The 13,779-nt window shown below is 43.7% G+C and overlaps 1 protein-coding gene across 2 annotated transcripts; it reads right to left on the bottom strand.

The window, feature by feature from the left end:
* Nucleotides 1-1,704: 1,704 nt before the first annotated feature.
* On the bottom strand, nucleotides 1,705-6,542 carry LOC109776906 (uncharacterized). Of its 2 annotated transcripts, none has more exons than XM_020335569.4 (12): nucleotides 6,143-6,542; nucleotides 5,478-5,745; nucleotides 5,321-5,380; nucleotides 5,048-5,215; nucleotides 4,458-4,524; nucleotides 3,713-3,984; nucleotides 3,545-3,622; nucleotides 3,390-3,426; nucleotides 3,108-3,172; nucleotides 2,261-2,305; nucleotides 2,106-2,183; nucleotides 1,705-2,019 (listed from the first exon to the last, which is right to left on the bottom strand). In XM_020335569.4, exons 2-12 carry the CDS (start codon nucleotides 5,679-5,681, stop codon nucleotides 1,954-1,956), a joined length of 1,140 nt encoding a protein of 379 aa, XP_020191158.1. In that variant the 5' UTR covers nucleotides 5,682-5,745; nucleotides 6,143-6,542; the 3' UTR covers nucleotides 1,705-1,953. The 2 variants fall into 2 exon arrangements, with proteins under 2 accessions (XP_020191158.1, XP_045091090.1); XM_045235155.2 differs by having other exon boundaries at nucleotides 5,478-5,739; nucleotides 6,143-6,495.
* Between the last annotated feature and the right edge of the window lie 7,237 nt (nucleotides 6,543-13,779).

The following is a 13,779-nucleotide window of genomic DNA, read 5'->3' as shown; positions in this document are numbered from 1 at the left end:
TGTGTATTTGAAAACATGTTCAACATATACTGAAGCCTAACTTAAAAAATGTTCAGTAAGTATGTTAAAAATCCAGGATAATAACCAACCTAGTGAATGAAAAAAGAAAGAAAAAACAAAAAAAGCCGAAACCAGAAACAAAACTAAAGCATACTAAGAGAAATGAAATGAAAAGAAACCTGGGCACCCCTCAAAAACAACCTGGGCAACGAACGAGCCCCAGCGCGTGCGCTGATAAAAAGCGAAACGGAAAAACAAATTGCAGGCCACGCTGGCCCAACCGCCGGCCCAGCGCGCTTCAGTCTAAAGAAAATCGAGCGTCTAGTATGTATGAGCACCTCTGTGGCGTTGTGGCTAGCACGCCCAGCCTCTGTCCGATTGGTCGCGACTACGAGTCGTGGTAGAGCGGGATTTTTCTTTTTTTATTTGTTGGCCAATTTGACGGAAATTTCAATCGAGTCCGTCGAAAACTTACAAACGAAAAAAAAGTACCTCAGAGGACCTTTTTCCCGAAAAAAAAAGACGTTCATGTGATTGAGTATAAAGTAAGGGGTTTTTTTGCAAAAAAGATGCCATGTAGGCACCTGACAGGCGGGCCCGGCTGGTCAGATACACCGTCAGTATGTATTTATATGCGATTGAGCCCGATTTGCAACGGCTTGCCTGAAACTTGGTACTGACACGTAAAAATTTCGAAAACTGGTATCAATCCGCCAACACTGCCCAAAATGTGGTACTATCATGTAATTTTCTCCATAATATAAGGCCGTTGTGCAAGCTGAACTCTTATATATTATGGGACGGAGGGAGTAGATGCAAAGGTACACTGAAATTGAACTGTTCGAGACTTGAAGAAAATGTCAAATGAACTAGAGGCATCTATATGGGCATCGAGAATTTTTAGGTTCTTGGAAGAGCTTCTACAAGCAATCCATAGCCCATAGGCATAGGGAAGAAAGGTTTTTTTCCCTCTGTTCAAGAGAAACAAAGGGAGCGGCTATGTGTCTCTGGCCTGAATTATGTTTTCCTTCGCCTCAGTTGATTCCATGCACGCCGGCCTAACCTCCTGCACCCGTGGCGGCTACCGGAACCCTAACAGCCCGACCCCCATGTATACTACTTTTGGCTTGTCATGGTACTATAGACTTCGGGAAAAAGAAACGAGTTGCAACCAATCATCGAATATGTTTGAATTGTGAAAGCATGTGTAGCACCCAACATCGACCTGCATTGATACATAATACTCCCTCCATTCCTAAATATTTTGGTACTTAAAATTGAACTATCAAAACGTCTTATATTTAGGAACGAAGTGAGTATAAGATTTAGGGAGTATGTCTATTGTTTGAATTGGTCTTTTCCTCCCTTCCTGCAGGTGAGAAGCTATGTGAGGGGTCGCATCTGGTGGGGTTCAAAGGCGCCAAGCGAAGAGGTGCCAGTCTGACCATGTCATGGCCACAATGTGTAGGAAACATTAGTTAGCTGGTCAACCAAACCCCTCCTGGCTCTCTGATGTCTGACCTGATTATAATGAATCAAACGAGTCGTCTGATTCATTTCCTACCTCTTAACAAATACTTAATTAGTCCCAGATTTAACCAATCAATTGACCACGAATCGTTCATCTCTCTATCAGCCTCTGTTTCAATTCCTTATAAGTTTTTTTTTTTTGCATTTCTAAGCATATTGCGTGTACAAATTGTAGACGCGCATCAAACCATTCCACCATACAGGCAACGGCAAAGGACCCAGGATCAAAGTTGAGGTGACAGTGCCATACATTCAGAATGCCAACACTTTTGTCCTTCCCAGCGCATTGACAAACTCAAAGAACCCCCGTCCAAACTGCGGCGCATCACAGCATGCCGTCTCTCATAGTACTTCTTGTCAATGCAGCTCTTGCCAGCCACTCAAAGTAGATGAGTCTGTAATCCTATTGTCGACGAGACATACTCAACGCCCTCCCTTCTGCATCTTGAATCTAGACATAGGCCTTGAAGAAGAAGCAGAACTAGCAGCCTACCAGGCAAAGAGTTTACGAGATCAGATAAATATAGATGCGCAGCTCACCGTGCCAATGGAAAGATTCAAAGGATGGAGCTTACTTTCTCACTATCATTACTCCTTGGTTGTTCGATCGCTGAGAGACCTTCATCGTGTTCAACAATAGATCCCGTGAAAGCCTGGTGAGGGACGTAAACAGGGTGAGATGCAATTCAAAAGGTGTATGTCACTATACATCGGAGTACGAGCAAATGACCTTTTGTCCACCTGGTAGTATCTTCCGATCGCGAGATGAAGAAACCTGCCAGGCAAGTAACTCATAGTCAGCACTATTAATAGTAAATACATAAAAACAATAGAACACTACAAATGAAACATTAGATAAACTGCATCCCTAGGACTCCAGAATGGTGCCTGATTTTACTTCACAGAGAACGACTACCTCGCTTCACAAAATTATGAACTTCTAGAAAGCACACCGTAACTTCAACTACTAATACATGCAGAAGAACTATTTAGATGGTGAGTTGTTGCAAAAACGACATCATTAAATATTTTATAAGAATATCTCCTAATTTATCATGTGCTCAAATATGTATACAAGGAATAGTCAAAGTTGCATGTTTGAGACCGTGTCAGTATCCAAAATATAATATACTCGCGAAAGGAGAGTGCAATAGTTCTACACCTCTACTAGCCTAAGGTAAAAGGGCAAACACAAGGCCAGGTTAGCACAAAGTTTATGTTAACAAATAGACTAAGAAGTTAACCGGGTGCGAAGATCTAAAGCGCAGCCAGACAATCATGTCTACATATGACATATGCAGACTGGATTCATAATATCAGAAGTATTTTGGACTTCAGTGACCAAAAAGACTGACAAATTTTGTGAGGACAGCTAGTACTCACATCCATGTTGCCTCATAATGTTTCTATAGAAGAACAGCGACCAAAAAATATGAAAAACATTACACAGGCAAGGAATGATGAAAGCAATGTTGGAATAAAATGGGCCATGGCCCAGTAAAATTTCAGATAATGTGAGAGAAGTCGAGGGGGTGGAGGGCACATTATTTCCAACAAAAATCCCTTCGAATACATACCTTGGGTCCTGAAGAGTACCTTGATGAACTAACTATTTGCCCGTTCTCATCTTTAAAAGAAACAGCTGCAAGTAGGAAATTTAGGTCAAAGGCATATAAGCAGGGTAATTTTAAGAACTTCAAGCAAACACGTTGGTGCAAAAAGGAGTACCAACTCTTAGACAAACAAGATGACAATAAAAGCAGCAAAACAATTAGGTTTGTTACTAGGTATTCAAAAATATCATGTACACATCATCAGTATGGTGTCCCACATGCCAGTATCACGAGTTCACGACTAACCTTTTCTAAGTGAAGCCTGAACTTCAGAGTTTGTTATCTGCACATTAGATGAAACACACTGTGACTGTTACAGAAGCTAAGATAAACAATTGTGACTGCTAGCCATTCATTCAGGCACAAAATAGAACGTGTTGAAAAAGGAATAATGAGCTTACGGAGGTACTGCCTGATGGCGCAAGAGAAGAACCTTGCAATGCTTCCTTTTCTCCTAGCTTCTTTAGTGCACTCTTCAGCTATTAGTTCGAACACCAAAATATAAACACATTGGTCAAATTAAGATTACACAAAATTATGTCATGTCAGCTACACAAGCACAAAGATACCTGGCCATTTCCTTGACGCTGGTCGTTACCACCACTTCCAGAAACTGAGGCACCAAAACTAACATTGTCATGCTCATTGCCGTAACTTAATGTGTCCCCGTTTTCCTCACCATCCTCACTTGTTTCAGCATCTTCATCTTCATCGTCGTCGTCGTCACCTTCATCTTCGGAAGTACTTCCAGCTTCCTTTTCTAACATTTCAAGCTCATCAAACCTAGCCATCATCCGAGCATGTTCCTCATCTGATATGCCCCCAGAAGAACTTGAAGCCTCTGGAAAAGAGAAGTAGAAAAACTAGTCATGCTGAAGCAGGAGTTGTCACTTGCCAACAAATGTAAGTGCTAAAGGTTTGCCACTGCTTCATTTCAAGGCAGCAATCGTCTCAGCATAACAAGATAGCCTTGATATAATATCTATAACATTAAATATACCAAGAAAAAGATATAATGCTCAGCCAAACAACATTCAAGTAGAATGAGATATCAATAGGTCTACTTGCTGCAACATTACTCTAGACCTTGCCAATTCAGCAATGATCAAGAAGTATAAGAAGTCAATAAAAGCAAATTTGTGTAAATTTGAATCTGAACCCAAGGACTCACAAGTGGGATAAGCCTGTCAATACAACTACAACAACAATATTACAGTTCACCATACTAATATAACAGAAAGGGCCAATACATTCTGAAGATGAGAAGGACGCAGAAAATCAGTAGCTAAATAAACGAAAGCTCCAAATGGTTACCTGTTTTTGATGAAAGTATTTCTGTGTCTTCTTCATCATATTCTTCCCTTATTTCAACAAGACCCTCCTGCAGGCATCAATATAATTAAGCATCCAGTTAGAAGTAATTTTGAACAGAATCAAAACCAACAATTAAACCAAAGGTACCAACATGAGAATAGTTATCAAATTTGTTAAGATAAAAGAGTATAATCAATGACAGATCAATCATATTGAGGAATTCAGTTCGGAGCCAAAAAGGTTATACTGCTGCACCACAATGTAGTATGTATAATACGACCACACCCTTTTTATATAGAAGGATCTACACTACTTTCCAGGGCGTAGATTAACAAACATGTTAGCAACAAGAAGTACCCAGTTTTCAATATAACAAGGCCAAGATGTTATAGCTTAATCTGCATGCTATATGAGTAGCACAACTGCAGAGTCCATATGTCAGCATAAGTCTACTGTAATTCACTATCAATTTCCTTTTCCCATTACCAGTGACCTCAACCAAATTGCTACTGCAGTAACCTCTTACTTAGCTGAACACTAGCATAGGAATACACCATGTCTGAAGATTTCACAAGAGGCGAGAGCCTTACCGAAGCCTCGGCAGCGGTGGACTCGAAGAACTTGGCCTCAGCCTCGAGGTCGGAGATGGTTGCCTTGATGGCCTCCATTTGAGCCTCTAACTCCATCCCTCTCCTGTGCAGTATCTCGGTCGTCTGCTTCGCTGACCTATCCGCGTAGTACCCATCCCCCAGAAGCACCTACGGCACAACCCAAACAAAATCACGAGCACACATGTTAAAGTCGCCGGCAGCAACCCCGGCAGGTGGAGGAACCGAGGCCAAAGAATCTGTGGTATGCCATACCAGGAGCTCATTGGTGTGGATCAAACTTCCCGGGAAAAAGGCGGCGCCCCCAAAGGGGACCTGCGAAACCAGACCAAGGGATCACTAAATTGGCTCGAGGCAAGTAACTATTCTGCTAAATAGGATGATTAAGAGGAGGTAGGGATGAGTCAGAGACCATGATTTGGTGGGAGAGCTCGTCAGGGAGGCGCTGGACGAGGTTGACGAGGGCGGCATTGTCAGCGAAGAAGCCCTGGACGCGCGCGAGGTCGGCGCGACGGTCGGCGATGGCCTGGGCCACGCGGGACACGGCCCTCCTCGTCTCCTCCGGCGAGAACGCGGAGGCCAGCGGCGTCGCTGTCCCCTTCCTCGCTGTAGCCATCGCTGCCGCTGTCGCGTTCTGCTCTGCTCCTCCCAATCCTCCCAACCAAGCCTAAGCCCTGCGTCTGCGCCGAAGAAGTCAGGAGAGGAGGCTGGGAGTTGGGTGTTGACAGTGGCAGAGCTAGCATTTGATAACAGGGTGGTCCGTCTCCATTTATTTATTTTTGACAACAAATATGATATTTAAACATTTTAACTAATTGCAAATACCACAGAAATAGATCAATATGGTCTTACAAACACACTAAAATTCTCATTCAAGTCTCAGTTTTGCATAAAACAAGCTTACATAGTACTTCCTATCAATCATAAATTCGTAATGACACAATTGAACATAAATAATATGCTTAATTACGTGTTTGTTCATCAGTTCATGTATTGTACTGTCCAGTGCACAACACAAAAAATAGCACGCAAACCCTAGATCAAACATTGAGGAATTGGAGAATGGACGAACGATACCTCAAATCAGGCCGAGCCGAGTGCCGGAGTGCGGACTGGGAGGCTCCCGCCGGCTTGCAGGGGCGCCAGGCGGCCGGGACAGGGCAGGGTCGCGGCCTGGGACGGTGGTGCGGCTGGCGCCGAGCGCCGGGCAGGCCGAGGGCGCAACGGGGAGGCAGGAGCGGAGGACCGGCGAGGCAGGCAGAGGCGGGGACGGGGCGGCCGGCGGCTGGGTGTCGGGCAAAGGGTCTCGAGCAGAGCTGCTGCCCTACCTGCGGCGAAGAAGGCGGCGGCGGCGGCGGCGGCAGCGGGTCGTGAAGCTAGCTGGGTCAACCCACTAGTCGTTCCAATGGGTCTTCGGTGACTCTGCCACCGGGGACGGCCCAGAATGCGCAGTGGCCTTTAGTTTTTGGGTCGGGCCACTGGACCAATGGGGATCTAGTAGGGGAACACATTTGTCTCAAAAAAGTTTGTCTCAAAAAAACAAAAAACAAAAACTTTGTCTAAAAAAAAGTAGGGGACTTGTCAGGTGTGTTTACCTTGTGGGCTATCTTTTTTTTTTTGAAGTTACCTTGTGGGCTATCTGGTTTTCTCAGAACCGCTAATAAAAAAAACTAGTTTGCTCAGAGGAAGGCAATTCACCGGTCAGAATTTCACCGCTCAGGAAAAAAAAGTTCTGGATTTCAACGAAATCACTGGTAAAGGGTTACCCGTTGCAAATATCACTCCCCATCTTGTCTGGTGCTGATAAATGACGCACTGCATGAGTTTTTTTTTCGTAGATTCGTTTATTTAAAATGTTTTATTTTTTGAACAGTGCGTACAAATACAAAACCGTTTCCATCATTGGATGCATCGTGATCTTAAAAACTAGATCCCACGTTAAAAGGTTTTGGTTCGAAAACTGAAAAAATGAATAAACAAAAATAGGGCAATCGAAAAAACAAGAATATCGAAAGGAAAATGCAGCCCAGAAGCACAGGATGTGTTTTTTCCTTTTACAGGGAAGCACACTGTGCTTTTCCCTTTTTTGAGTTGTGCTTCTGGCAGAAGCACGGGCCATGCATCTCGTGTAAGCAAAAGTTGTGATTTTCCTTTTTTTCGAGAAGCACAGTTGTGCTTAAAAAACCATGAAAACCTAGGGAAAGCCAGGCAATTGCCGAAAACCTGAAAAGGTGTGCAGAAAACGATTTGTCTTTATTAAATGCCTTGCTAAATATATACCATGGGGTGTAGATGCCTTAAGGCTTCTTCAATCTGACGCGAGTTATGCACATTTGACAATTCAAGACAGACCACTCAGATTTGCCAAACCCCATAGACATAGATCCTACAGATAAAAGCACCAAGAACACATGTTTGTTCTCCATTCATGTTTATGAATCTTATTATTTTTCTTTCTAGGGCATATTGCTCATCTCCTTAATACTGATTATTTTCATTTTTTGTCTGAATTATGTGCATGTCATGCATCCAACTTTAGTACTTCGGTTAGGCTAATATAAAGTAGTGAGTTTTTCTACATAATAATACAAAGAGGATACTGAATGAGGTGTATTGGAAACATACAATTTGTTGGCCATTCCATTGGAAACATTACCGTAAGAACCGCCTAAGGTATTTTCCAACTTGTCAAATTCATGTGAATGGAGTAATTATTTAGGGGACTAACTACATTTTTGCATGTCATAATTACATGCTTTGCACCATACTTGAAGAACCACCACATAAAAACCAACATCAGAGCCTCACTTACGAATGTACATACAGTTCAAATGCTTTGTCCTTACAGTTCAAATTCTTTGTCTAGTTCCTTACCACTAGTAGAAAAAGGGTCAAATGTCAAGCACATTAGTGCCGGCTTGCTTTTGAGCCGGCACTAATGTGTGCATTAGTGCCGGTTCCAACGGCTAGCCAGCCGCTTTCATTAGTACCGGTTCGTGGCCGACCTTTAGCACCGGTTCGTGCCACGGACCGGTACTAAAGTGAGTGGTGGCAGGATGTTGTCAGTCCGGGGCCCCTCCAGCACCTTTAGTACCGGTTCATGGCACGAACCGGTGCTAAAGGTCGTCCTACATAAACCCTTCGTCCACCCGAGCTCGCTCTGTTCTTCCCCTTTCCCCTCTCCTCTCTGTTCTTCCCCTCTTCCTCTCGAGCTCATCACACATTTTGCCCAAAATTTGTCAAGATTTGAAGGCCCCCATCCATTCAAATGATCACAAAGGTTAGCAACTTTGTCCTTTCATCTCTCATTGCTAGATTAGCTCTTGCAATGCTTTGTATAGTGATTAATTTATGAGTTTAGTAATTTGGTAGAAAATATATGTGCTAGTATTTGATTTATATGCAATTTGTGGTCAAAACTAACACTTAGTTTGCATATGTAGGTGTGGTTTACTTAGTGCCTTCTAAATCTCCGTCGTAACCACAGTCGACCGCCCGCACCGTTCCGTCGCCGGCACCACCTTGTGGTGAGCCTCTTATTCATGAATGTTTTACATTACCAAATTGATGTTTGTGTGATTTGGATATATAGTTACTTGTATAATTATCTTACCCGTACGTTGTTTGTTATACATGGTGCCATGGTTTTGATATCCGTCCCCGTCGGCCCTTGTCCTTGTTATGATTCAGATGTGGTATATTCTCTTTTATAACTAGTTGTTGCATTTCGTGTTTATGACAAATTATGCCCATCAAGTTGACATAGATATTTTTGTCTAGGAGGTTTGTGAACCGGAAATTCCAACCGACCCTATTGTCGAGAGGTTAAATTTAGTTGAAAGAGAAAACGAGTATTTGAAAGAAAAATTGAAAAGAATTGAGGGGGAGAAGATGGAATTGGAGTTGCATGTTGCCGATGTCGTCGATGATCACAAGATCAAGATGGAGAAAATGCGCTTGAAGATTAGAAAGATTAGAAAATATGCCATTGATAGTGAGGCTTGGTATCATTATGCTGTTGGATCAATTGTTACCTTAGTTGCGATCTTGATCGCATTTGTTGTTGCATTTAAATTCTTTAGTTAGAGAGTTATTTGTTTGTTGCATTTAAGTCTTGTATGAACTTTATGTATGAACTTGTATTAATTTGGTCTATTCGGTGTTGTGTAATGAAGATGAGCCGACAATGGATGTACGATGACCGATGCTCTCCCGAGTTCATTAATGGCGTGCAAACTTTTCTGCTTGCGGCTGAGGCAAACAAGCAGGCAGATGGTTTTATGCCTTGTCCATGTTTAGTCTGTAAGAATGATCACAATTACTCTACGTCAAGAACCATTCACGTCCACCTGTTTAAGTCCGGTTTCATGCCCCACTATAATGTTTGGACCAAGCACGGAGAAAGAGGGGTTATGATGGAAGACAATGAAGAAGAAGAGGACGACGACAACTATCCTGGCCATGGGTTCCCTGAATACGATGATACAACAATGGGGGAAGAAGCTGAGCCGGCAATGCGGGAAGAAGCTGAAGAAGAGGCATCAGATGAGCCCGCTGATGATCTAGGTCGGGCCATTGCCGATGCAAAGAGAAACTGCGCAAGTGATTTGGAGAAGAAGAAGTTGCATCGCATGTTAGAGGATCAAAAAAAGAAATTGTTGTACCCGAATTGCGAAGCTGACAAGAAAAAGTTGGGCACCACACTGGAATTGCTGCAATGGAAGGCAGAGAATGGTGTATCTGACAAGGGATTTGGAAAGTTGCTGGTAATGATAAAGAATATGCTTCCAAAGGACAACGAATTGCCCGAGAGTACGTACGAAGCAAAGAAGGTTATCTGCCCTCTAGGGTTAGAGGTGCAGAAGATACATGCATGCCCTAATGACTGCATCCTCTACCGCGGTGAGTACGAGGATTTGAACACTTTCCCGGTATGCGGTGCATTGCGCTATAAGATCAGGCGCGATGACCCTGGTGATGTCGAGGGCGAGCGCCCCAGGAAGAAGATTCCTGCCAAGGTGATGTGGTATGCTCCTATAATGCCATGGTTGAAACATTTGTTCCAAAACAAAGAGCATGCCAAGGCGATGCGATGGCACAGAGAAGACCGTAAGAAAGACGGAAAGTTGAGAGTACCCGCTGACGGGTCGCAGTGGAGAAAAATTGAGAGAAAGTACGGGAAGGAGTTTGCATATGACGCAAGGAACGCATGGTTTGGTCTAAGCGCAGATGGCATTAATCCTTTTGGGGAGCAGAGCAGCAACCATAGCACCTGGCCTGTGACTCTATGTTTGTATAACCTTCCTCCTTGGTTGTGCATGAAGCGGAAGTTCATTATGATGCCAGTGCTCATCCAAGGCCCTAAGCAACCCGGCAATGACATTGATGTGTACCTAAGGCCATTAGTTGAAGAACTCTTACAGCTGTGGAATGGAACAGGTGTACGTGCGTGGGATGAGCACATGGGGGAAGAATTTGACCTAAAGGCCTTGCTGTTCGTGACCATCAATGATTGGCCTGCTCTCAGTAACCTTTCAGGACAGACAAACAAGGCATACCGCGCATGCACGCACTGTTTGGATGATACCGACAGTATATATTTGGACAATTGTAGGAAGAATGTGTACCTGGGACATCGTCGATTTCTTTCGAGCAGGCATCCCGTAAGAAAGAAAGGCAAGCATTTCAAAGGTGAGGCGGATCACCGGACGAAGCCTCGCCACCGTACTGGTGCTAATGTACATGATATGGTCAAGGATTTGAAGGTAGTCTTTGGAAAGGGTCCTGGCGGACAACCTGTTCCGAATGACGCTGACGGACGCGCACCCATGTGGAAGAAGAAATCTATATTTTGGGACCTGCCCTATCGGAAAGATCTAGAGGTCCGCTCTGCAATCGACGTGATGCACGTGACGAAGAATCTTTGCGTGACCCTGCTTGGCTTCTTGGGCGTGTATGGGAAGACAAAAGATACACCTGAGGCACGGGAGGACCAGCAACGTATGCATGGAAAAGACGGCATACATCTAGGTCATGCCAGCTATGCTCTTACCAAAGAAGAGAAGGAAATCTTCTTTGAATGCCTGCTCAGTATTAAGGTACCGTCTGGCTTCTCGTCGAATATAAAGGGAATAATAAACATGGCAGAGAAAAAGTTCCGGAACCTAAAGTCTCATGACTGCCACGTGATTATGACGCAACTGCTTCCGATTGCATTGAGGGGGCTTCTACCGGATAACGTTCGATTAGCCATTGTGAAGCTATGTGCATTCCTCAATGCAATCTCTCAGAAGGTAATCGATCCAGAAATCATACCAAGGTTAGAGAATGATTTGGTGCAATGTCTTGTCAGTTTCGAGTTGGTGTTCCCACCATCCTTCTTCAACATCATGACGCACGTCCTAGTTCACCTATGCGAAGAGATTAGCGTTTTGGGTCCTGTATTTCTACACAATATGTTCCCCTTTGAGAGGTTCATGGGAGTCTTAAAGAAATATGTTCATAACCGTGCTAGGCCAGAAGGAAGCATCTCCAAGGGCCATGAAAATGAGGAGGTCATTGAGTTTTGTATTGACTTTATTCCTGACCTTAAGCCGATTGGTGTTCCTGAATCGCGGCATAAGGGCAGACTGGATGGAAAAGGCACGCTAGGAGGGAATCAAAAAATATGTATGGACGGACATTCTCTCACTGAAGCACACTACACAGTTATACAGAATTCCTCCTTGGTGGCTCCGTATATGGACGAACACAAGAATTTTCTACGCTCCAAACACCCGGAGCGGTCTGATGACTGGATTAGACGTGAACAAACAAGGAGTTTCGCCGGCTGGTTGCAGACACGTACCATGCATGACGCCTCTATTGAAGATGACTTGTACTTGCTGTCCCAGTTACCATCTTCGAATATAATGACTTTCAAAGGGTACGAGATAAATGGTAATACATTTTACACGATCGCCCAAGATAAGAAGAGCACCAACCAAAACATTGGTGTCCGCTTTGATGCAACAACCAAGACGGGAAAGGAAACATATTATGGTTACATAGAGGAGATATGGGAACTTGACTATGGACGTGATTTGAAGGTCCCTTTGTTTCGGTGCAAATGGGTCAATATGACACGATATGGGGTAACGGAAGACCCGCAGTATGGAATGACAACAGCGGATGTCAACAATCTTGCGTATGCAGATGAACCATTCGTCCTAGCTAATGATGTGGCACAGGTTTTCTATGTGAAGGATATGTCTACCAAGCCGAGAAAAAGAAAAGATAAGGAAGCGAATGCATCATACGATGAGCCAAAGCGCCACATAGTTCTTTCTGGGAAGAGAAACATCGTGGGAGTGGATGACAAGACAGACATGTCAGAAGATTATGAAAAGTTTGATGAAATTGCTCCATTCACAGTGAATATTGACCCGAGCATCCAGTTAAATGATGAAGATTTTCCATGGCTACGGCGCAAAGGGACATACGCGAAGAAAAAGTTTCACACCCAAAGATCTGGGATGTGATCGGCTTCATTATCATCAATTTCTTCTGTGTTTCACACCTAGGAGGGAATCTCTGTAATAGTTAGGGTAGTTATGTGTTTTGGCATTTGAAACGCGAAGAAATTTTATGTGCAAACAAATTCTTTCATGCATTTACTGATTTTTTCAGCTAAATGACCCTGAAATTGAAAAGCATTTCAAATGAACTCAGAAAAGGTTGAAAGTTGGCATGGTATCATAATTTCACCCACATAGCATGTGCAAAAAAGTAGAGAGGGTTACCGCAAAAACTGGATGCACTTCGTGTATAAAATGGACAATCTCTTTCGAAGTATCAGGGTTTCGGACGAAAACTCATCCGTTACAAAGGGATTTCATTTTTTAAATAACCTACGCATTACCAAATTGAATATAATGATAAAACACACTAATATTAAACATAAGAAAAAAGAATCACTGAAAATCTATTTTCAAAGTTAAGTTATTCACAAACTAGTGATTCACACAAATTTCAAATAATTCAAAATGTAAACTATTCAAATTTGTAAACTACCGGCACTAACAGAAAGTTTGTAATTTTTTGTACCTAAAGCAAAAATATTCCCAAAGAAACTCTAAATACAACAAAAAAACAACTCAAAAATAAATAAACCAAAAATAAATAAAGCAAAAAAATAAGAAAATAAAAAGCCCACCTACTGGGCCAGAGCGGCCTGCATACGACTAGAAACCCAACCTGTAGTTGGGCCAGGATGCAGGCCCGCAAGCCCAGTAGGCCCACAGGCAGAGTAGGAGAGGTAGGCCCAGAAGGCCTGCTATTGAGAGGAGCTCAATGAAGTGCCCGCGTCGGGGCTTATAAACTGGTCCTGGCGCTCCTCAACTAGCGAGGTGGGACTAAACTTCTGCGCCCCTCGCCTGGCAGCGCACACCCTTTAGTACCGGGTGGTGGCACCAACCGATACTAAAGGGTGGGCCTTTAGTACCGGTTGGTGCCACCACCCTGTACTAAAGGTGGGCGCTTCCCGCCGCTTGGCCTGGCCAAAATCGACCTTTAGTACCGGTTGGTGGCTCCAACCGGTACTAAAGGACCATCCTATATAAGAAACACTTACGAAAATTTCGTCAGTTTCCTCCCACTTCTCTCTGCTTCATCGCCGCCGCCCCGTCCCGCGCCGTCGCCGCCGCCGTCGCGCTGTCCCCGTCGACTCCGCGCCG

This window comes from Aegilops tauschii, chromosome 3, assembly GCF_002575655.3.
Source record: "Aegilops tauschii subsp. strangulata cultivar AL8/78 chromosome 3, Aet v6.0, whole genome shotgun sequence".
NCBI classification, from domain to species: Eukaryota; Viridiplantae; Streptophyta; class Magnoliopsida; order Poales; family Poaceae; genus Aegilops; species Aegilops tauschii.
Note: the sequence above shows the minus strand (reverse complement) of the source record. Positions and strands in the feature narration are given on the sequence as shown.